The 22589-nt window shown below is 35.2% G+C and overlaps 1 protein-coding gene across 12 annotated transcripts in view; it reads left to right on the top strand.

Moving 5' to 3' along the window:
- Window positions 1-22589, top strand: part of COL19A1 (collagen type XIX alpha 1 chain) — a 213943-nt gene that overhangs the window by 168110 nt on the left and 23244 nt on the right. For all 12 annotated transcript variants that reach the window (XM_031552581.1, XM_019613183.1, XM_031552582.1 and 9 more), the window contains 17 exons: window positions 2327-2380; window positions 3796-3885; window positions 4267-4311; window positions 4407-4484; window positions 5716-5751; window positions 5875-5928; window positions 6009-6062; window positions 10258-10299; window positions 11123-11176; window positions 12001-12054; window positions 12863-12916; window positions 13846-13899; window positions 16035-16079; window positions 18226-18276; window positions 18365-18409; window positions 19191-19217; window positions 20429-20482. In XM_031552581.1, coding sequence (XP_031408441.1) covers window positions 2327-2380; window positions 3796-3885; window positions 4267-4311; window positions 4407-4484; window positions 5716-5751; window positions 5875-5928; window positions 6009-6062; window positions 10258-10299; window positions 11123-11176; window positions 12001-12054; window positions 12863-12916; window positions 13846-13899; window positions 16035-16079; window positions 18226-18276; window positions 18365-18409; window positions 19191-19217; window positions 20429-20482 — 891 coding nt within the window. The remainder of the gene's footprint in view (window positions 1-2326; window positions 2381-3795; window positions 3886-4266; window positions 4312-4406; window positions 4485-5715; window positions 5752-5874; window positions 5929-6008; window positions 6063-10257; window positions 10300-11122; window positions 11177-12000; window positions 12055-12862; window positions 12917-13845; window positions 13900-16034; window positions 16080-18225; window positions 18277-18364; window positions 18410-19190; window positions 19218-20428; window positions 20483-22589) is intronic.

Raw genomic sequence — 22589 nt, 5'->3', positions numbered from 1 at the left:
TGAAAACTGAAAATCTCTGGCAAAATGTAAAACGTATTATAACCATGAGCTGGAAAAACAGTGTGTAGAGCAAAACGAGAATAAGTAGGGAACGTAAGAATACTCCAAGGATTAAAGCACATTGTGTTCCTTATTTTTTCTATCTATATTTTCCAAATATCCGGATATTTCTCATAAAAAAAGGGCAAAGATTAATAAGAGGAACAGAATAAAAAAAAAATGTGTTTATTGTCTTAACATTTAGGCCAAGTTTACGAGCAAAACTCATTCAGAACCGGACTCATCCTTTACCTAATTCTTTTAAAACAGGAGCAGCATTAAATGTTTAAACAGAGTAGAGATATTACTTTGGAAGAAATTAACAGAAAACTCTTTTATTGAATTACTGGTAAATTACTAAAATACTCCTGTAGAGTGGAAAAAAAGAGATTAATTTTACGATTGTCATTTGGTATTTCAAATGAAATGTATAGAGACTTGCTGACAGTCATAAAGCACTGAAAGCCATTTATGGCTGCTGTTGGTGAAAAATAGCTTAAATAGGGAACACTGACAGGTGGCAGATAGTACGCGTGTTTGTATGCGTGTGACAGTGTCAAAACCTGAACCTCTCAAATCAGAAAGGTACAGCTTGCTTAATGCAATGGTAGGATCTGCTTTTTAATTCTGATAGCACCTGTACTAAATAAAAGTTACTCAAATGGGTTCTTCAGTTAATAGAGACGTAAGAGAGACTCATCAGTGTGGAGACTGATCATCAGTTGCACACATATATACTACGTGGACAGAAACAATCAAGGGGTGAGAGTACCGGAAAGAAGAAGTAGTGTCAAAAATTAAGAGCTCCTGAGAAGAGCTGTGCTCAGATGGAAGATCTTGGCTGGAGTAATGGTTCTAGAAGCCAGTGAATGCTGTGGAGATCAGGGAGATGCATGGAAACATTTGTTAGCAAACACTCAGGGAACTTAACCATTAGGACTGGTAATGAAGGCAACTTGCTTTCCAACCACCTTGAATGAACAGCATTCTCCTTGATGGAAATGAAGGTCAACAACTAATGAATGTAACACTAAGAGAGGAACAAGAGAGTGAGAGTGTGAAATAATCAAGAAGGACAAAAGCTCTCATCTCAGCTGTACTTAAACTCCAATATCCAGATTCACTACAGGCTGTCAAGTGATGTCACAAGCAGGATACAGACATTTTGAACCATGAGACCACAGCCTGTGGAATCTGCTCTACAGTCAATAAATTTAAACTTGCATATATTTTTTTAGTGATTTGGTATAAGCAGAATATTCTTCAGGGTTTTTTTTTTTCTTTCTTTTAATTTAAAAGACTGGTTGTAACAAGTAGGTGTCTATATTAAAGACAGAATACAACAGAGAGAGTGAACACAGCTGTTGAATCCTCATTGTTGGCATGGATATGTCATCATACTTCATATACAGATGTTTATAAATCTATTTATTCCACTGTGAAAACAGTAAAAGCAATATGTATTTCTGTGTCCTTCTCAGAAAGGTTGTTTTCCATCTGCATTTAAACACCATTCTTAGATGTGACTATTTGATTTCATCAGTTTTTGACATTTACTATGGAAATAAAAAAGTTTGATACAATAGTTGGCTGAATAAAATAGAAGAGTTATGACAGAAGTTTCCTGTATCTATTCAAGCATAGTAAGAGAATCTGCTATTGATTTAACCTTCCAAAGTATTCAAATAGTTTCTGGTTTTTTTATTTCATCTCATTTTACTGTATTTATAAGAAGTCTTTCATAAAAGGGCAACAGAAGATACTGAAGTTAAAATGTGAAAAGTCACAAGAAAATTTAGAAATTATGAAAGAATATGCAGGATTAATTTACTGAGGCTTTAAGAGATAAGAGTGCATCATGGACTACACACTTCTTCATGGTTGAAAAAGATAAGACAAATCTGTTACTTAAAACTCAAGTTGGTATCTACAACCAGCTCCCTTGAAAAAAAGTTTGGTTTCCAAGACGTGGGAACATTTTGAAATAAAAGTAAAAAAAAAAAAAAGACCTCTGCAGTTCTGTCCTGAAAGGGTCCAGGAAATCACGTTGGTTATTAAATATTGATCTAAAGAAGAAATGATTCAGAAATTTTCTAAATGAAGCATTATTTAATTTGTACTCTTCAGCATTATGGGTCAGTACTAATGTACAGTAAATAATCTAGTCTAAGCTCATTTTCATCTGTAATTTTAGATTTGAAGAGTATAGATATAAAAATGTTCAATTTTATTTATATATATACACTTAAATATTTTATCATTTTTATTATTATTGGATTAATTCCAGGGCTTACCAGGAGAGCATGGGTTACCAGGAATGCCCGGAGTTAAAGGAGAAAAGGTATATTCTAACTGTTCCTAATTAAGATTGGTATAGTAGAGGCTATTAGACTGTCTTGTGAAGACTGTTTCAATACATCTGTAATGCATCTGTGCAGCAGCTTAATGAATTGATTTAGAAGTGTACAAGGAGCAATTGCCGTCTCCATGGTTATATTGCAGGCCAGTTTGTCAACCCAATTGCTCTTCAGATTCATAATTTAAGTATTATTTCAAGAGAGGTTAAGTTGGACCCTTACAATAAAAACGTGCCATGCAGAAATACCAGTTTAAATTCTGACAATAGGATACCCTCTCAGTGTTGTGCCCTAACGAGGCTAATGTCTAAAATCATGCTTCACAGCCAGACTTATTTATCTTGGTAGAGCACTGAGGCAGACCTGAGCCAAGTCTGGGATCTCTTTATGGCATTCTATTGTGCTGGGTAGACAGCCTCTTGGTTGGAATTCAGCTTCATCAGCAAGAGTTATGTGTGTATATGTTGTATGTGGGGAGGGGGAGAAAAGATACTGTACAGGCACACTGTGAGCTATGTGAAGTGTTATGATATTTATACATCTTGGGATACAGAGGAAATTAATAAAATCATTTAACAGCTTCAAGAAAAAAAAAGCAAGCTGATGAAAAGGCAGGAGGAAAAATAATTGTGGAAATAACTACAAAAAGCATACTAATCTTTCAAAATGGGAAGTAGTGGAATCAGAAAGAACCACAGACAATTATGCAGCAACATGAACAACATAATAAAGGGCACAGATTTACTTGTGTAAGTAGGAGAAGTTGTAGAGATTTGGAACGAGATGTGCTGCATGCACTGAAATGAGAAGTGTGAACAGGAGTACAGTGAAGAGGGATAGAGAAAGAGGGAGTGAGTGTGACATTCCTACCCTGGATAAATCATCAGGGCCTAGTGACAACCTGCATTCTGGGGAGCTAGGGACATAAGAAATGTAGATCATATAAATTACAAGCATGGAAAATTGAGAAAATGTTGTTACTATTATGGGTGCTATGGTCCATGCCTCTTTTTCTGTAACTTTTTGAAGGAAATATATTTTTGATAGAAAATTGAGGCTTTGACTATATTTTCCATACATGCACATGTAGCACTTTCAGAAGTTTGTTAATAGCTGCAAATAATGCACTAGGAGAATAACACACAGAATTTCCTTACCTCCTGAGATCTGAGTTCTTATAGATGCAGGGACCAGAACCTCTGTGGAATTAAATGTGATAAATTTGATAAATCTATGGTAATGATTTTGATAGCCGCACAGCCTCATTACTTACAGTTGTAGGTTATGAAATGCAGGACTGTATAAAGCTTTGCAAATTTTCTTTCTCGAAGTACTTTCTCAAGGTACATTCTAGGATAATCTTGATAATTTTCATTCATGATTCATATTTATCTTGTAGGGTGACCCTGGTGGGATCATGGGACCTCCTGGACACCCAGGTCCAAAAGGTGAGGTGGGGCCTCCTGGACCAAGTCTACCTGGAAGACCAGTAAGTCTGTGATTTGAAAAAGTTTTTGTGGCTTTATTTCTTGTAGGGATAACTGTTAAAGAATTTTCATTGTGCAGTGAAAGCAATGCAATAAGAACAAGAAATATTCAGATGTGATTTCAAACTTGAAATATACATTATAGTGTTATTGTAAGTACATTAAAATATATAGTAATTGTTAGCAGAAGACCTACAAGGGATCCTAGTGACAGTACTATTAACAAGGAAGGCATATATAACTCTACCATAGTTTACTCATAAAGGCTGACTAGTTTTGGCAATAAAACTCACCTGGTCTCTTTCACTTCAAAACATAATTTGTGTTTTCTTGTTTTCTTGCTGTGTTGTTGTTTTGTTTTTGTTGATTTTTTTTTCCCCTAGGGTTCCACTGGTATTCCCGGAAACCCAGGTCCACGAGGACCAAAGGTATAAAAAGTTATTACTGTTTCTGTAAATACAGGATAATAAACCAGTTTGCATTTTCAGGCCTGTTTTAACTGAAAGCCTTGTAATCTTCTTAGGGAGAAAGAGGACTGCCTGGTCTACAAGGAGCCCCTGGAGAGATAGGGCCTCCTGGAATAGGCATTCAGGGATCACCAGTAAGTATACCAGGTGCCCAGAATTTGGGCTTCTCACTGTGCATCACTGAGAAACTATAACATGAACTCCATTCTTACTCAATTCACAGCTCAGCAACTTTTCCTTTTATCTAGACCCACATTAATCTAGTGCTCACTGAAAACTATAAGCCTAAAGAAATGAGAGAATCAATGGTGTATTACTGGTAAACCAGTAATGATGTTGACACACCTTCAGACTAATTGTGTTTGTTTCTAAGCAGCCATAGGTTGCAGTTGTCAGCAAAGTCCAGAGTGAGTAGTGGTACAAGAAAAAAGGTTTATTCTACACTGCACATGATGGCATTTTGAAACCCGTGCCAGTTCTGGAAGAGGCAAATACACATGGAAAAGATGTGGGAGGCTTTACATCAGCTCTTTCAAGCTTTGGCACTTGTGATAACTGCTAATTACAAGCTTAAATCTACTGTTTATAAACAAGAACCTTACAGTGTCCAGATACTATGTCAGGAAATAGTGAAATTCTCATATTGTACAACCTTCCTTATGCATCTCTATGCAGTTTAAATTCAAACACGAAACAAGTTGGTATCTAAATAATTCAAACTAAATAAAACTTGTAATAACTGTTTCAAGTATTTAGTTTGTTTCTCGATTTTCTTTCTTTCTAGTGCCTTTAAGTAATATAACATTTACACTGTCTGAGGATTTATTCAATAAAAAAAGTACTCATAGAGATTGAAGATGTTATTACATGAGTTCTACTGTGGTGAATTGGGTAATCTCTCATTAGACTAGGCCAGTACACTCAAGCAGTACATTTCAGTTTATTAGCAGGACTCAGAGAAGAAAGGTTTGAGAAAAGAGATTGGAGATTTATGCTGAAATTTGAATTTAAATACAATTTAAAATAATTTATTCAGATACGTATTTTCATTCTCAATTATGTTTAAATAATCTAATTATTTTTTACTCCACAATTTTTTATCTTATGAATTGCTGAAAACACATTTTACTATAGATCATTCTTATTTGCCATTACTTGCCCTTAAAATCATGCCTCAGAAAAATCATGATCTCTCTAATTTAGGTAAAATTAGATCTGTATTTAAAGCCAAACCTTACAAACAGTGTTTCTTGCAATGTGAACTGAGCCATTATCCCATACTGAGTGTATTTTTTAATCAGCTTTATCTCCCTTGTTCCAAAAAGGGTAGGTACTGATTATTTATTATTTGGTGTTTTATTATAGGGTCCTATAGGGCCAACTGGATCTACAGGCATCCAGGTAGGATACAAGCTTTCTCTTTAACATGAAAGCAAAGCAAAACAAAACAAAGCCATTACTTTAAAGAGATTTACAGTAAAAGGAAAGTATTCTTAAATCTTAAAAGACTTTTCCTGCTTTTAGGGCCCCAGAGGGCCTCCAGGATTGCCAGGAACTCCAGGTACCCCCGGTATTAATGTAAGTACCTATGTGCAGTAAAAAGTAGTTTTTCCCCCTGTCAATGATTTAAGGCTGACACATTTTCAATTTATTTCTAGGGCACTCCAGGAAGAGATGGAAAGCCAGGACTACCCGGCCCTCCAGGCGATCCAGTATGTATATGTGGAAAGCTTGTATAGTTGCTTTGGTGAGAATATTTTAATTTTAAAGGAGATAACCGGGTAAAGCCTGAAAGTCCAATTTATTAAATTAATTTGATTAATCTAGGATTATATCCATTGTTGTTGTTGTTGTTTACTTTTACGTGGTTTATTGCTGTATAAATTAATGTTATGTTGACTTCAATGGGATAAATGCCCTGTTTCAGGTCTTATCTGAATGTTTGTATACTAGCAGTTCTGCTGGGCCATAACTTGGCACCATGTTCCTCAGCCTCAGAAGGAGATGTGTATAATGCAAATTTTCAGAAGCAGACCTTGATTAATTCCTTTAAAAGAATGAGAAAAAAAGAAGTTTTGTATTCTGAAGCTAACTTTACTATGCTACAGAAGGAAGATAATAATTTTCAAAGAAATTCTGAGATGTCAGTCTTTCATGTGATAAGTTCCCTCTAACAATAATGAAAAAGTAAGTTTTAGGGAAAAAAATATTCTGATCCTACAATATGCTTTAGATATTCGTCTCCTCTTGGATATAATATGCACCAGTGTTACAGCTTTATGATTTTGTGAAGTCTAACACTGCAAAATCCAAAAGATCTACATATGCCTCAGGCCAAATGGTACCATTAGAGATTAGTGAGTATTATATATGGGTGTCAAGAGAGTCCCATGTGCATGTTTGCTAAGTTTGCAAATGGAGACTCTTCAGTCATTATTCCTGCTCCTATCTTGAGCCCTCACTGCTACATTAGAGCTTTCAAAAAACAAACTTTTGTCTAGAAACAAATGCTTGCTGAAGCTTTTATAATGCCAAACAACATTTTCCAATTTTCCTGGGCTATTTTTAGAATATATTTCATTAGCAGAATAAAAGCCACAGTTAGTTGGAAGAAATCAAAACTAGAGTTTAATATTTAAAAAAGATTACTAAACTCACTTGTGATCTTGGTTTAGTATGATTTAGTATTTAGTTAAATACATAATTTAAAACAAAAAAAAACTAAAACAGTGATGTTCAGTGATAATAATGCTTATATATATACATATATATATAAAAGAAAATTAAACCTCACATTTCAATATTTGCCCTTTGGCAAAGTCTCCTTTCCTAGCCAAGGCATGAATTTGGCCTTCTTATTGAATTAAAGGCAGTGGCCTCAGTCTGTCTGTGGCTTGAGGTAACAGTTCTTCATATACCTGACTATCGTACGTATTCTTCAGATGCAGAGACTTACGTTATGTCTTAGGAATGATTTACATCTCCAAGTGTTCAGTCATGCAAATCTCATGCAGGGATTTCCAAGCTGGTCTGCGGACTACTGACAGCCTGTGAAGAGCTGAGAGCTTTTAACAGCTGCAGGAATGCATTAGGCAGTAAAATAAACGGTGCTTTCAATTAAGCATTTGATGGTACAGATGCACAGCAGTCCACAATGCCTAAGAACTGAGAGCAGGAAGCTTATTGAAGAGTAAACTAGACACAAAATCACACAAAGATTTTGTCTCAGAGAGAACAGCTTTCTAAAAAATAAATAAATAGACAGACTGGGAATCTAGCCATTACGCATGCTTTGATCATCTGGGCTCGGAATGGTGCCATTGGCTCCTATATTATCTTCAGTCAATGGAACAAGCCTTTTCTGGTTGTATGATACAGTTTTGACTACATGGCTGGACCATTCTCCCCATTTAAATCATGTCTGAAGCAGTCCTTGAGCATACAGCAGCAACAGTTCCAGTGCTTTAAAAGGCACTTGACAGCATCTGTAGCTCCCAGAGGACAAAGATCATCAAGCAAAAGCAGGTTTCATACTAGCAGTGAGTACAGAAATAGAACTCAAGTCAGAAAGATTGAGATATAAGTGTTCTACTGTTAGGAATGGATGTAAAACCAAGAAACATGCACTTTGAATGCAATTGTTAGAACAGTCTTATAGTTAATAATCAAGGAGATCAAATTACAGACTCTGCAGAGAAAGCCAAGTATTTCAGTGGCTTTTCACAATCCACTGAAAAAAAAAACCTGTGTTTTGGAAAATACATTATATTAAATTTTAGTTAATTTAATAGAAAAAAGAGTTAACTAAAGATTTTTAGTTACAGCATGAATAGCTGGTGAAATTCACCTGAGGGATGAACAAAGAAGTCTCTAAGTGATTAGCAGTTACCTCTGTGTATTTTAAGAAAGATGGGGCTTTTGAGGAATGGAGAGGTGTGAACAGAGAGCATATCTTCATTAAAGGAGAGAGAGAGAGAGAGGAACCTAAGTATAATAGATAAGATGAAACAAGCTTGATTGCTTTAGATATGTATATTCTTAATTCTAAATACTAATAAGAATGATTACATGGAAATACAAGAATGCTGGCATTATTTTGTTATCAATCATGGAATAAATTCCATTTCTGAAAGGTTAACTTTCTTGGGAAGGACACGGAAATAGTGTTATTGTGTATCTTGACTTGCTTAAAACTTTGAAACTTTCCTCATGATGTTTTCATAAGGAAGCAAAAAGTGCTCTGAAGTAACTGCCATATAGTTAGTGCTTATCAAAAATATAGATATCAGTGTCTATCAGCAAACATTTGTAGAACTCTGAAAGAGAGGTCTCTCCCATGCATGGTTCTTTTCAGTGTTTTTGTTTTATTTGGATAAGTAGATACAAACTGCCATTGAACTGGAAAAGATTGTTTAGGTTTTTGTAGATAAAACCAATGTCTAAAATTCAGAGACATTCTGAAGTCAACAAGATGAAACTTGAGACGATGAGTATAAAGCGCTTAATATGAAAAACAAAATCCATAAATTGAATAGGTTTTGGAAGGCACAGTGCACTGTAAACTAAAAGTAAGTAAAAAATGTGATGCCACTACTAAACAACAGATCTGAATGCTAAAACATACTAATGGCATTTATTGCACTTGGAATACTCTTCTCTTTGAAGGGTACATTTTTTTCAAGGAAGATGTAGCAACCAGGAATAAGGCTGGAAAACTAAGGCCATTTTAACATTTTTAAAAGCCCAGGATATATATCATGCACTTACTCAGAGCTCCACATATGCAGCTGTGGCTTTACATTATGTGTGCAGTTACACTGGACTTGCTATATTCACAGAGCACATGAGCTGTATGTCACAAGTGCAGTAGACCTAGTCTCTTAACTGGTGTGCCCTGGCAACTGAATTTTAGGACCCTCTCAAACTGCACTTCTTGAGTCCTGTGTCTTAAAACAGAACAGAAGTTAGAATAGTTGTTCTCAACATGCTTTCAAATGGGGTAAATAGTCTATTCCTGATTATACTTAAATTGGGTATATTTAGTGGTTCTTGTTTTGAACTGATGTTTGATTCCCATAGATGAACAAAAGCAGTGACAAATTTTGAATGTGTCTAATTTTATCATATGCCCAGGGCTATTTTTGTTTTAGCACTTGCAAAAAGAAATGAGCACTGATAATTGAAGTCTGTGAGCAATCGACTCAATCAGATTTTATAGGAAGTCTTTAAATGTAAGTCTAATAACAGCACTTGGGAATCGGAGGATACAGATATATTGCAGCATAGTGTTTACCTATTGATTCAGATTTAAATGGGTTATCTTTAGTATTGTTAGTAATTTGGTTGTGGCATCACAGACTCTTGCACTGGTTCTTAATGTTTAAAGGCAGGACAAAAAATTACTTATGTTGCTCACATTACCGCAGCTGGATTATTTCCAGTACCTAGCTAATTTAATGAAGTTAGCTTTGGCATCTTTACAATTCAGAATTTAGTTCAGATTAGAGTCAAAGCCTAGGAGAAAGCAGAAGGAAAACATTAAAAATAATAGGTGACAAGAGGCTGTGAGAATTTCCAGTGAGGATGATTTGTTGTTGGTATGCTATAAAGACAATTACATATTATTACTTGAAAATAGAATGTACTGGTTTTTGGATAAGTGTTATGTCAAATTTGTTCAAACTGCAGGAAAAAATTACATTGGTAGATTGGATTGACAGTGATATTTAATATTTTAAAACTATGTGGAATGCCCTGATTTTTAGAGTTCTCATAGAAAAATTATCTCAGCCAATGTGTATGATCAGCTGTATGAGTTGCCATATAAACTTCTGAAAAAAATCAGCACCTATTTGAATTGGTAACATTGTGTAAAAGATTAACCGCAAGTGTTTCTTGTAATTTCAGATTGCACTGCCACTAGTGGGAGACATGGGTACTATACTGAAGGTAAACATTTTCAGAGGTTATAGAATGAAATATAGAATCATAACATGGTTTTGGTTGGAAGGGACCTTAAAGATCAGCAAGCTCCACCCCTTCTTTCTGTGGGAAGGATTGTTAGCCACCAGATTAGGCTGCCCAGGGCCCCATCCTATCTAGCCTTGAATTCTTCCAGGAATGGGGCTTCCACAGTTTCTCTGGGCAACCTGTTCTAGTGCCTCTTCAACAAAACCTTTCTCTTTGTGTTCAGTCTACATCTATCCACTTTCAGTTGTAGAAACGATAGTAGAACACCTCATTTTCAATTTCTGAAAATGCACTGGTGTCTCTTTTTGAAAGAAATAGTGTTACTGTTTCATAAAACTGGTTTAGACTGGAAAGTTAAGGATTAGCAATAACAATAATTATGTTAACGTACTGTAAATTTTATTTCCTTTTCCTGCATCTCTATGGTCTCACCAAGAGCTCTGGAAACAGTTAAACTAAAATTCTGCATTCAAACATTATTCTGCCAAGTCTACATGTTCAAAACTCATATCTGCTTTATTTTATCTTCTTTTTTTCTTTTTTTTTAATAACTAGTTTCTTCCAATTTGTTTAGAAAGTTTTGCTTTGATTTAACTATTGATACTAAGCTTCTATCTCTAGCATATAAAATGTTTGGAAAAAATGGTTGAATTAGTGAACCTGAATCGGCCTCCATGAGAATAAATGGAAGAGTCACCTTTGGATGGTAACAAAGGCAGGAAAGTGTGGTTGCAAAGATCAGATCTTCTGACCCTGTCACTAAAATGCTTATTTATCACTTTGCCTTGTGTCTTTTCCTTAGGGTGATCCAGGCACAAGAGGTCCTCCAGGCATCCCTGGTAGGGAGGGGCCAAAGGTAAGTTTTTGAAGAACTTATTTTACTCTGCTTTGCTGTTAAAAATCAAAAGCCAGATTTTTCTGTCAGAGAAGTCTTAACTTTTTTTTTTCGTCTGGTCCCTGTTCCTTTAGCATCTGAGCAGCTAAAGGTTCAGACAGTTTTTGCAGTTTAGTCCTCTTCATGTCTTAGTGTGCCCTTTCTCTCTGGGAAGTGAGTTAAACAGCTTGGGAACTGAATCCCAAGCCAGTATAGCTTTCTGTGTCTTGTTAGTTAAACTTAGCTCAGATTTAATTGTCCAGTAGTGCATTGCCATCTATTGGCTTAAGTGAGTCAGTCATGCAGGAATCTTGCAGTAAAGAAGGAAACTTCTCTCTCAAGTGTGTAACAACCGGATCTTCTGTGCCGTTGCAAATTATTCCCTGTTGGACTAACTCAGCAGTTTCACTGATGTCAATCAAAATTCTTTTTACTGTAATCTGATAAAATACCTCATGGCATGGCAAATAAATTTCCTGTAGTAGAACTTAATTGAATGTATACATTCTCCACGGGGCAAGCATTTAAACTCTTTAGTATTTGTAAGACAAGACTTTATCTCCATCAGTCTTTTTATGCCAGTTTACCTATCAGGTAAAAAATACTACTTTCTTTTCACCTTCGTGGGAATCCATTTTAAAACTCACAGGTAGTACTGAGTCTTCTTTTTTTTCTTGTTTTAATCACTATTGCTTTATGTTTGTACTCGTATATATTAAATGTGGGTCATAAAATTTCATGCTCTCCATAGCATGAAATTCATTGTTTTCTAATAGAAAACATTTGTGTGAATGTTGTTTTCATAGGGAAGCAAAGGTGAACGTGGATTTCCTGGACTTGCTGGAGAGAAGGGTGATGAGGTAAAATTACTTCATTTATGTAGCCAATACACTATTATATGAATCTAGACCAAGATGAAAGTGCATAGAATATTAAACTGCTTATTTAAAACTGCTGGGATAATAATGTATTACTGCAGATAGCCCTTGAATCTAAGTTTTCAACAAGATTAAGCACTATTATTAAAATAAGTAAAATCTATTTCATATTTGTGTGAAGGTTTATGTTCATTTGTATATTTTAATGCCTTGCATAAATCTAAATGCTAATTTTTAAGAGTATGAGATAAAGCAATAAAAAAGTAAATGCCAAATATTTTCACAAAATATTTAATTTTATAAGGTATTTGCTTTGATTGTGTTACTTCCTATTTAGCATTCACTTTGAGAAATATTCTGTAAGGCAAATAGTTTGATGGGAATAGTAATTTCAGCAATTACTTTTAAGTGGAAATAAGAAAATATTTGGAGTCTGAATTTAAAATACATGCAGTATTTTCCATTATATACTGTTGGGTGGAGCTTACTTCTCCTTATGGAATATAAGGGGAATCAAGAGCAATTTAGCTTAGAGATATATATACATGGCTGTCATATAGCTAAAATTTCGTCTGACTAAGCCCAGTGGATCAGAGGAAAGTGTTCTGCAATGCACAGACTTGTCTGAAGTCCTCACGTATATTGTTTTTGTTCCAAAAAACAATGATATCCTAGTAGATGAAAATGTGCTTCAGTATTGTTGTAATAGCAATGGACGTGCTAAATATAAGTAGTTTTTTGAGGCTATAACATCAGAGAGGAAATTGACATATGCACCTTTCATTTTCAGGGCCTTCAAGGTGTTCCTGGACTGCCTGGTGTACCAGGACCCAGTGGACCGTCTGTAAGCATGTGGTATCATTTGTTGTCTAATTTCTCTCTACAAAGGTTGCTATAATTACATATCAGAACTTCTTTTTCTTAGCTTCTTGCACCTCCTTTTGGCTTTTAGGAGAGTGACAATAAAATCTTACCCGCAGTGGCTGTATTAAAATAAATTATGTTGTGAGTTGATGTCTCTGAAAATACGATCATTGTCTGGTTTCAAACTTTATGTAACTCAAATGCTTTTAGTGTTTTGACCTTACTAGAGACTTCATGAGGTTGAAAAACATGATGGACAAACTAGCAGTTAATTAAGTATTTATACCCTAGTTACTGTAATAATGTTATTAATAAAAATCTAAAAATATTTCTGACCGGGCATTCTCAAAACATTAAATGCAGAAACCAAATAATTATAAAGTCTGAGAATACACTAACCTGCTATTTGAAGTCACTGAAAAACTAATCCTGAAAAATACTGGTATTTTAGGGAAAACTTCTCTTAGGATTTTTTTTTTTTAAATTTTCTACATGCACAATGAGACTGTTTTAGTTAGTGTGATCATTGCTTAATGCTGGGTTGTTGGCAGTACTAATGCTTCCCCAATTGCAACACATTTTGGAAGCTTAATGTGGAATACATAAATTAACATTTTAGCAAAAAAACATGATCCTTCACAGTATCAAGAGTTACCAATTAGGGGCAGAGCATTTAGTCTGTACAAGGTGAAAATACAACCACAGACACAAATTTTACCCTTCACAGAGCTTATAAGTAGAACACAGCTTTTGCATCAGACAGAGAAGAGAAATACTGAGACCTAGAGGAAAAGTGTAATTAGTTTTAAATGACCTTCAGAAAGTACAAGTTTTGAAAACTAAGCTACAGTGCAAATTGCAGTTTTGGGATGTTTCTTAACTAATATAAACTGATACTGTATTGTGCAGGGAGCCATGGGAAGACCTGGGCATCCTGGTCCTGCTGGGTCAAAAGGCGAAAAGGTATTCCTTCTTTTTAGTTTTGGTAAAGATCTGTGTAGGTTTTGTGATCCTTTTACCATGTTTTGGGTTTTTTTTTTGTTTGTTTGTTTGTTTTGGTTTATTGTTGTGTTTTTTATTTTTTTTTAACACAATGCAGACATGAGTTTGACATACATTTTCAAATGAATTTGTATTTTTTGTCTTGGATTACAAATTCTTTCTCCAAACAAACATACAGGCTTCTATTTTGAAGAATAAACCTTGTGGTATATATGAGTTTCAGGGAATGTTTTCCAACTGTAATATGTTATATAAAATTAAGAAATTGAAAAAAAACATTATCAAGTAGTGTATTATGAATTACTACTTGCTCTGCTTCTCATTCTTTTTCCAGTGTATTAGTCAAACTTAAAAGCTTCAAAAGTTACACAATACAAATATTCTGCAAAAGTATTAAAGCTTTCTTTATAATTAATTTACACTGACATAATACTGCTTTTTTATAAATTTTATATATATTCTTTTATCAAGTGCTTCCATTATAACTAAAAGGTCAAATTAATTTCTTGGGCACCACAGGTCAGTGAAATACAGCAGAAAAATTGATTTATCAAAATATATTTTGAGACAATTTCTACATCTTTTACATGGATACATTTCTTAATTTTTTTTTCTTAGCTATGGCTCAGGCTTTTCCAGCCATAGTGCATAGACTGTGATTATACTAATACTCTATAAAACTTTGAATGTGGTATGATTAAGAAAAGGAACTTGTACTTCGGAAAGCTATGAAATATCCTCAGCATAAAAATATGAGTTGAGAACTATCTCCTTCTTGGCCATGATAGAAATAATTTACTGAAGGTATTTCTTTTTTAAGTAATAAACTACAAAAAAACCCTAAGGTTTTGTTCTTTCCATGTTTACAATTTCAAAGTACTGAGTAAAGTCTCTAGAAATGCAGTGTTTGACCAGCTTCTTGAAGCATGTACATCTCTATCTTTGGCTGAGACCTAATCATAGCTGTTTCTTTCATTATGCATCATAAAGATCAGGGGAAGGCAGCCTCTTATTATTGCATTTGAGAGTCAGAAAGTCAGTTCTCCATAATTAGTGTGCCACTGAGTGAAAAGGCCAGAAGTCAGATCATTTAAGAATGATGAACTGAACCATAGCCATAGCCAGTACATTCTCCTTCCTTTATCTGAGGACCACATTTAAAAAGTTCTAAAATAGAGTATTTTCTCTCTTAATGAAACACTATAAATCCTTCAATTTGTAGCTTGACATTTCATTCACAAGATGATTTGGAAATTATTTGAATATGATTGTAATTAAAAATGTATATACTTATGGTGAGTTAATCATTACTGTCGTATGCTCAGCTTGACTTTTTCCACCTTAATAATTCTAATTTTGCAGCCTAAATGTCTCAACGAAGTATGTTATTAAAATCCAATGAAGTGAGTGAAAAACTTGGATAGACCTATTTCAAATTATACAGAATTATTAACTGAATCTTTGTGATGAAATTTTGAAAAGATCTTGCTTGGTAATTTTGACATTAAAACGTCTGTATTGCTCAGAGCACCCACTATTCTGCTGGGGCAAAAACTAAGAAACTGATACAAGCAGTTCAGTGCATCTCAGCAAAACAGACTACAGCTACAGATAAGTGTTTTGAAGTAAAAGTCGAGAAGATATTCATTATAACATTTAATAAAGATCTTTCCTTTACCCAACATGTTTCTGAATAAACTTGTTCTTCTTTATTTACCTGTGAATGATCAAATTGAGGATTGTCTTTAGCAAAACAATATTCAAAGCATAAAATGAATTACAGCTTCTATCTATTGATTGCTTAGAAATTTATATGAATTTATATGAAGTATTTCACTACCCTATTGCCACTACTATTTTGCCATGAGGAAGTAACTACGCGTAAAGCATCAATAACTAACAAAACAAGAACTAGGATAAAGTAACGGTTATTAATTATTTGCCTAAAGCTTAAGCAGGATGATTCATTCTTGACATTACCTAGTCCTACTGACTGTATCTCTTGTTTATTGTCATAATGGCCATCACAATTTGGGAATGGAATAGATCTGAACAACAGTTATATTAAATGAGCTATACATCTCTCACTATGCTAGGGTAGTGAAGGCTCTCCAGGGAAGCCTGGACCACCTGGACCTCCGGTAAGAGATTTTGGCTTACATTTTTGTGATATGTTAAGAATGATATAAGTAAAATAAAGGAAGGACGTGGAGCTCTTGGAGTGGGTCCAGAGGAGGGCCACTAGGATAATCAGAGGGCTGGAGCACGTATGGGGAAGGGTTGAGGGCTTGTTTAGCTTGGAGAAGAGAAGGCTCCAGGGAGACCTCATTGTGGCCTTCCAGAACTTGAAGAGAGCATGTAAACAGGAGGGGGAATGGCTGTTTACAAGGGTGGATAGTGATAGGACAAGAAGGAATGGTTTTCAACTGAGACAGGGGAGGTTTAGGTTAGATATTAGGAGAAAGTTTTTTACACAGAGGGTGACAATGCACTAGAACAGGTTGCCCAAGGAGGTTGTGGATGCCCCATCCCTGGAGGCATTCAAGGGCAGGCTGGATGTGGCTCTGGACAGCCTGGTCTGGTGGTTGGCCATCCTGCACACAGCAGGGGGGTTGAAACTTGGTGATCATTGTGGTCCTTTTCAACCCAGGCCATTCTGTGATTATGATTCTATGATATCAAGAAGTAGACTGTCTCTCTAAGACATATTAGTAGTGCAGGAAGACAGCAAAGTCTTATTGCAGAATAGTTCAGTATTCTTTTTTTTCTTGTGATTCATCATTAAATCCAAGTCACCAGTGCCATCTTAGAAATCTGGTCAAATGGATTATTCTAAAAACCTTGAGCACTGAGGTTAATTTATTCACTTTGGATACCTGAGATCAAGTAACCCGGGGAAGTCCATGGAAGGCTTTAAACTGGAGATTAACTGGAACAGTACCTAACACAAAATTAATTATGAAGAATTAATAACTGGATGACCTACAATCCTTTATTCTATATACAGCCTTAGAAATCTCATTCCTTACCATAATTCACGGAATGCTTTGGTTCTAGAATCTAGCTATACTCTAATAATTCTTACATACTCCAGCCTCAACTGCATCCTACTTCTAGCCTGCTGTAGAAAAAAAAATCATTCGCTTCTGCCCCAAATTTAACCCTAGAGCTGACTCTAGCTTAGAGGACTGTACATTTTTCAGTCTTTGCTTCTCTAAATTCAATCTGTATCTCGTGAAAATACTCTAGAGCAAGTGATGGTTTAGAATTCAGGACATTCTCAGAAAATTGGTATAAGGATAGCAGGATACCAGGATAAAAATTGTAGCTAGTAATGCAAGAATAACCAGCTAGATCTGTGACTTTCTGTTGCAGCACAAGTTTTCTGTATCTGCCAGGTTTTGTACATAAAAGAAGTTTGAGAGCAAAACTAAAGTAAAGCATACTGTATTAATTTGCATCATTAATTATGTATGAGAACTTTCTCATCTTGAAGTCTTGAAAGTCTTGAAATATGTAAAGTTTTCAGAGCATCGGCTAAGTTAATTTATGCTGGAAACATGTTTTAGGACTTTATTTTGAGTTTAAATGTCTGCTCTTTTCTTTTGGTTTTCATGTTTTCATTTTTACACACATGATTTGTAAACGTTCGTACAGGAAGAATGGCTAGCACTCATGTTTACTAAGTCCACTTTAAATATTAACTGGCTTGAATTTGAGGAAATATCTGGATATCTTTTTAAAACAAGAATTCCACTTAATAATAAGTTGAACACAGTTGTGTAGTTTGAGCTTTTTGTGCACTAAAAATCATTGGGGCAAATGTAAGTTGGTAGTTCAGCTACTGAATCACTCTTCTTCTTAGTTCTTTACAGTCTTATCCATTTAACTAGAATATTAACCTAGGTTTACCATTCAAGCTTTTATGTTCTCAAAACACTTGAGGCAAACAAATTAGGTGCTTTCTACTTTTTAGTTTAACACAGATTTTCAAATGGAGATGAAAACAGTGCTGTCATTGCTTCTATCTGTTGACCAGTTATTATATAAGAATGTTGAAATGGAATGTACACTGGGAATTTACAGTATCTGGTTTTGTAACAAAGCAAAAATGAAGTACCAAGCTTACATACTTGTGTATCCTAAGTTCTTACTGAAATGCCTGGAAATGTGGAAAAACTCGTCTAGAAACCATGGTTTTGCTGATGCATGGGACGTAAAACAGGGCAATGGTTCTGCCTCTGTGGTTCGTAGTTGTGGTGCTTACTTGCTATTTATGTTTTAAAGGGTGTGCCTTACAATGAAAGAAATGGAATGAGCAGCTTATATAAACTCCAGGTATTTCTGGTATTTCTTTCTTACATACATAGCTTTTCAATCAACACCTAATTTTAGTCCAACTCAACTTTTAAATTTGCTGTTACAGGGAGGTGCAAGTGTCGCAAGTTATCCAGGTCCACCAGGACCTCCAGTAAGTATTTGATAGTAACTTAATTTCTAATATTTAATTAAAATAGTAACAGAAGGATAACAGACATTTAACTGCATGTAGTTTTGACGAGTACCATGGAACTGGATTTTATATGTAAGAGGTAGAAATTATAACTCATCTAGGAAATGATGTAATAAATGTAATAAATAGTAACATATATAAATGTAATTTTATGTGTTGATCAAACATTTTAGCCTGGGAGAGTAGCTTATTTTGATTTAAATATTTCGCTCTAAAGCTACACTGAATATTAAGTAAAATCTGCAAAAAACAGTGCATAACTTGGTATTGGGCTTGACTGAAAGTAACTTAATGTCCTAAACTGCACAATATACTCCTTACAGTTAGTGATGATCTTGCTATGGATTAAATTATGTGTTGGAAATTAGAAACTCATGAATTCGCAGTTCTGTGACTGATTCCTTGCCTATAGCTACAGTGTAGAACGATATGTGAATATGGCAGCAGTACAGAGATTGTGTCTTTCCAGGCAGTAGCTGCCCTGTGCAGATATCCCAGCTTGTTTTGGTTCTTTAAAGCCCAAGGTGTGCTGTACTTATTTAAATCCTCTTTCTTACTAGTGTCATAAGCAAGTTCAGCTGTTTTAAGGCAGAATTAATCAGCTGAGAGGACTGGACTAAGTACTGATTGTAAATGCACTGCATTGCCAATTTACATTTATAATGTATTAATATAGAAAAAAATACCATGTCACTGCGTAGTTCTCTAAATGTATGTCTGTTTCTTGTTTGCTTTGCAGGGTCCAAAAGGAGATCCTGGCACAGTGGTATGTACTTTTTGGTCATAATAGAGATTGCCTAAGTACGATTCCCCTTGATTTATTGATGAAGATTGGGAAACCCTGCGAAGTATTGGAGAGATCATTTTTTTTTTTAAATATTACATCCCTTTCACCAGACGAAGTGAGAAAACAGCTATGTCTGCTACTAATGAAACAAGTGACATCTTCAAGTGTTTCCTTAGGGCTTTCAGGAGTTCATTCAGCCACTAAGCTGACTCTTTATCTCTCCAGCTGTTGTCCTGCCTTCAGGTTGTCACTCCTGAGTGAAATACATAAAGAGAGTTAACTGCTGACCTCTAAGAGTATCTGGCTTCACTCACAAAAATAGCTGTAGTGTTAACCACAGCTAACTCAGTTTAACTCAGACAAGCCCAAATAGATGGGGCAGTTAACATTTTGAAGATTTAGCTAAGACTTAATCTACCGTGAAGACACATAATCTCCATTCAGCCAGCCTACAGAGGGCTTACAGTTGCTCTTAATGCCTACAAGCTGAATATGTCTTTCTATACCAGCAACCACTTTCTACTCAAGAAGTACTTTCTCCTGTACAGGCTTTGGAAAGTGAAATCTGTCAAAGAATTCACAACATCTGCAGAAGGAATTTGCTGTGGTTTTTTGATTTAACTGAGATAGCTGAAATACTAAAAATATTAACAGTAGTTCAGATTTCTGTGATAAACTGTCTTAAAAAAAAAAGGAAAAAAGAGTAATAGAACCTTCCCAGTTAAACTGATTTCTCCAGTGCAGAAGTTTTCTGGTTTTCATTCAAAGCCTGAAGACTTGCACAGAGACTTCGCCTGTGTGCCCCTTGTTGCAGAGAAAGGTTTGTGCAAGGAATAGAGCTCTGTTCTGATACAGTAAATTGGAGGTTGAACAGAATTGCTTGGATATTAGTTCAGTGGTGGATAGAATATGCTCACAACATGTGCCTCTGCTGCTGGAAGGTGGTGACTTAGAGCTTGAAAGTGGTGACTTAGAGCTGACGTAGGCTTGAAAAAACACAGGAGGGGAGTCTTCCAGATTAATTCTTAGTCAAAATTAAAACAGTATAGTAAAATCTGTTCACCTAACAACTGTTAGCTACTTTGGTAATCTCAAGTTAAATATTCTGCTTTTGCTTAGTCTTCCACATTTCTCTTGAACAGTTTAGAGTTTCTAATCTATGCAATCCATTTTAATTTAAAAAAAATCAGGGCGATCCAGGACCAATGGGATTACCAGGTCTAGAAGGACTCCCAGGAGAAAAGGTAAGACTATTAAAGGAGAAGTTCTGGCTTTTTAATGGGTCTGTCTGCAGCTAACTGATTTCTGAAACCTTATTTGAATTTTTTATGAAAATTAATGTTTCTGTGTGAAAAAGATTTGTATATTTATCCACATTCCTTTTTTTTTTCCTTAAATATACATCTAAATCATTTACTCACCTGATATAAAATTCCATTTTCCACAAATGGAAATGTGTGTAGAAAGCCTTGTAGTATGTCTCTAATTCTTGTTCTTCCCTGAGCATAATCTTATGCTTAGAGTCTATCTGCTTGTTTTAACACTTTGGGCATAGCTACAGGTCTGAATCGAAATTTGTACCTGAGTTAGTCTAGACCAAGTATGTGAAAAACTTCCATTAAAAAAAAAAAAAAGACTATTTCAGCTGAGTATAAAGATAGAGGAAATGCTAGAAATAGAAGACACTGATTCCCTATTCCCTACAGTGTTTGATATGAAGGCCCTATGAAGGCAAAGGCAAAACTGATTTCTCAATTCTATTGCTCATTATTCTAAAAAGGCCCTTTGTTTCTATTTTACTTTTCTTATTGCACTGCCTGTATGAAGCCATCATAGCTCATCCTGAACTGTGTCACAATCTCAAGAGCCTTCTTGTTCAAGTGTGCATTCTGGTCCTAGGAAATTACTTTTTCCTTGAGCTGGCAATGTTTCAGCATTTCACTTATCAGTTATGTAGGCTGATACAAACTTAGAGTAAAGGTTATTATGAAATGCTAAAAAAATTAAGCTTTTTGTAAAGCATAAAAAGCCCACTAGAGAAATAAAAAGGCCCTGAAAATATGTTTTCTGTCAGCGAAGACACTTTGTTTTGATTTTACCCGTATCTTTTAAGTATAAGAAGAAATAGTAATCTTTTGGCAATTCAAACACTCCGTTTTTGGGAATTGTAAGCTATTCTTAATATAAATATAATACTTAATACTTAATACTTTAATACTTAATACTTTAATAATATAAAAAAATACTTAATATAAAAATAGTTTACTGTGACATTTTTCATCAAAAAGCCATATAATCAAAAGTTTATCCATACTATTACTGTGTGTTTCTACTACTTCTGCAGAGATTATAGGATAACAAACCAAGGTAGGTGACTACACTAGGTGTTTAAATTAGATAATTCTTGCTCTGGAAGACTACAATTTACAAGCAATTAAGGACAACTTAATTTTAGCATGAACAAACACAGGAAGGTATTACAAACCTAACAGAGACAAAATGGGGACAAGAATTAAATAAAGGGAAAATGTAACAGAACAGATTGTATAAACAAGCTAAGTGAATGCTTGGCCATTTCCCAAAGCCAAAATACCCTTTCTTTAACTAAATTTAGTCTGAATTCCACATTTCTGGTGCAAATAAATTAACAGAATCCGAGTCTGCCTGCCATTCCCAACAGTACAGTGCATGCTGGCTTTTAATTTAGAGCTACAAGATACATCAGTGCAGCAGAACGCCTTATTGCATAGACAGTGCTGGCTGTAGTTCTGTGATAATGTCATGAGCTGGCTGAAAACATTTGTGTCCTCAGGATAAAATTAGCTTTCCCTCAGCTATGCTGACACAGTGATTTTGCAGTTGTGCTGTGCATCACATTGCTAAATGCAGTCAGGGCAAGGGGAAAAAATATCAAGGGAAGTGCTGAGGATTTCTGGCTTAACTCTCACACACTGCCAGCATCTAATGAACCCCACTGTGTATATAAATTCTGGTTACGGAATCACCATGCAGCATGGAGGCACTGCTGAAGCCAATGAGCCCTGCTAAGTACCACAAGTATTTGACTGCTCTAAAGGTGCTCATAAATTTTTCACTGAGAGGGAAACTTGTTTTATGTGACTTCTCTTTGTCTCCTGAGCAAGAGAGGTTGAACTGTGAGCAAGCTTTTCCCTCTGGACCCAAGGTCTCATCTGTTTTGGTTTGGTTTCATTTGGTGATACTGCTCTGATCTGCTTTATTACATGGGCAGTGTGTCAGAGTGAATGTACCCTGCAAGGCCATGCACTTTTCATTAACTAATCCCTTTGGGCTGGTAAGCAAATCGGAGAGCACTCCTAATTTGTAGAGCTT

This window comes from Meleagris gallopavo, chromosome 2 (genome assembly GCF_000146605.3).
Source record: "Meleagris gallopavo isolate NT-WF06-2002-E0010 breed Aviagen turkey brand Nicholas breeding stock chromosome 2, Turkey_5.1, whole genome shotgun sequence".
In the NCBI taxonomy this organism is placed as follows: Eukaryota; Metazoa; Chordata; class Aves; order Galliformes; family Phasianidae; genus Meleagris; species Meleagris gallopavo.
This window is presented reverse-complemented; position numbering and strand designations above follow the sequence as displayed.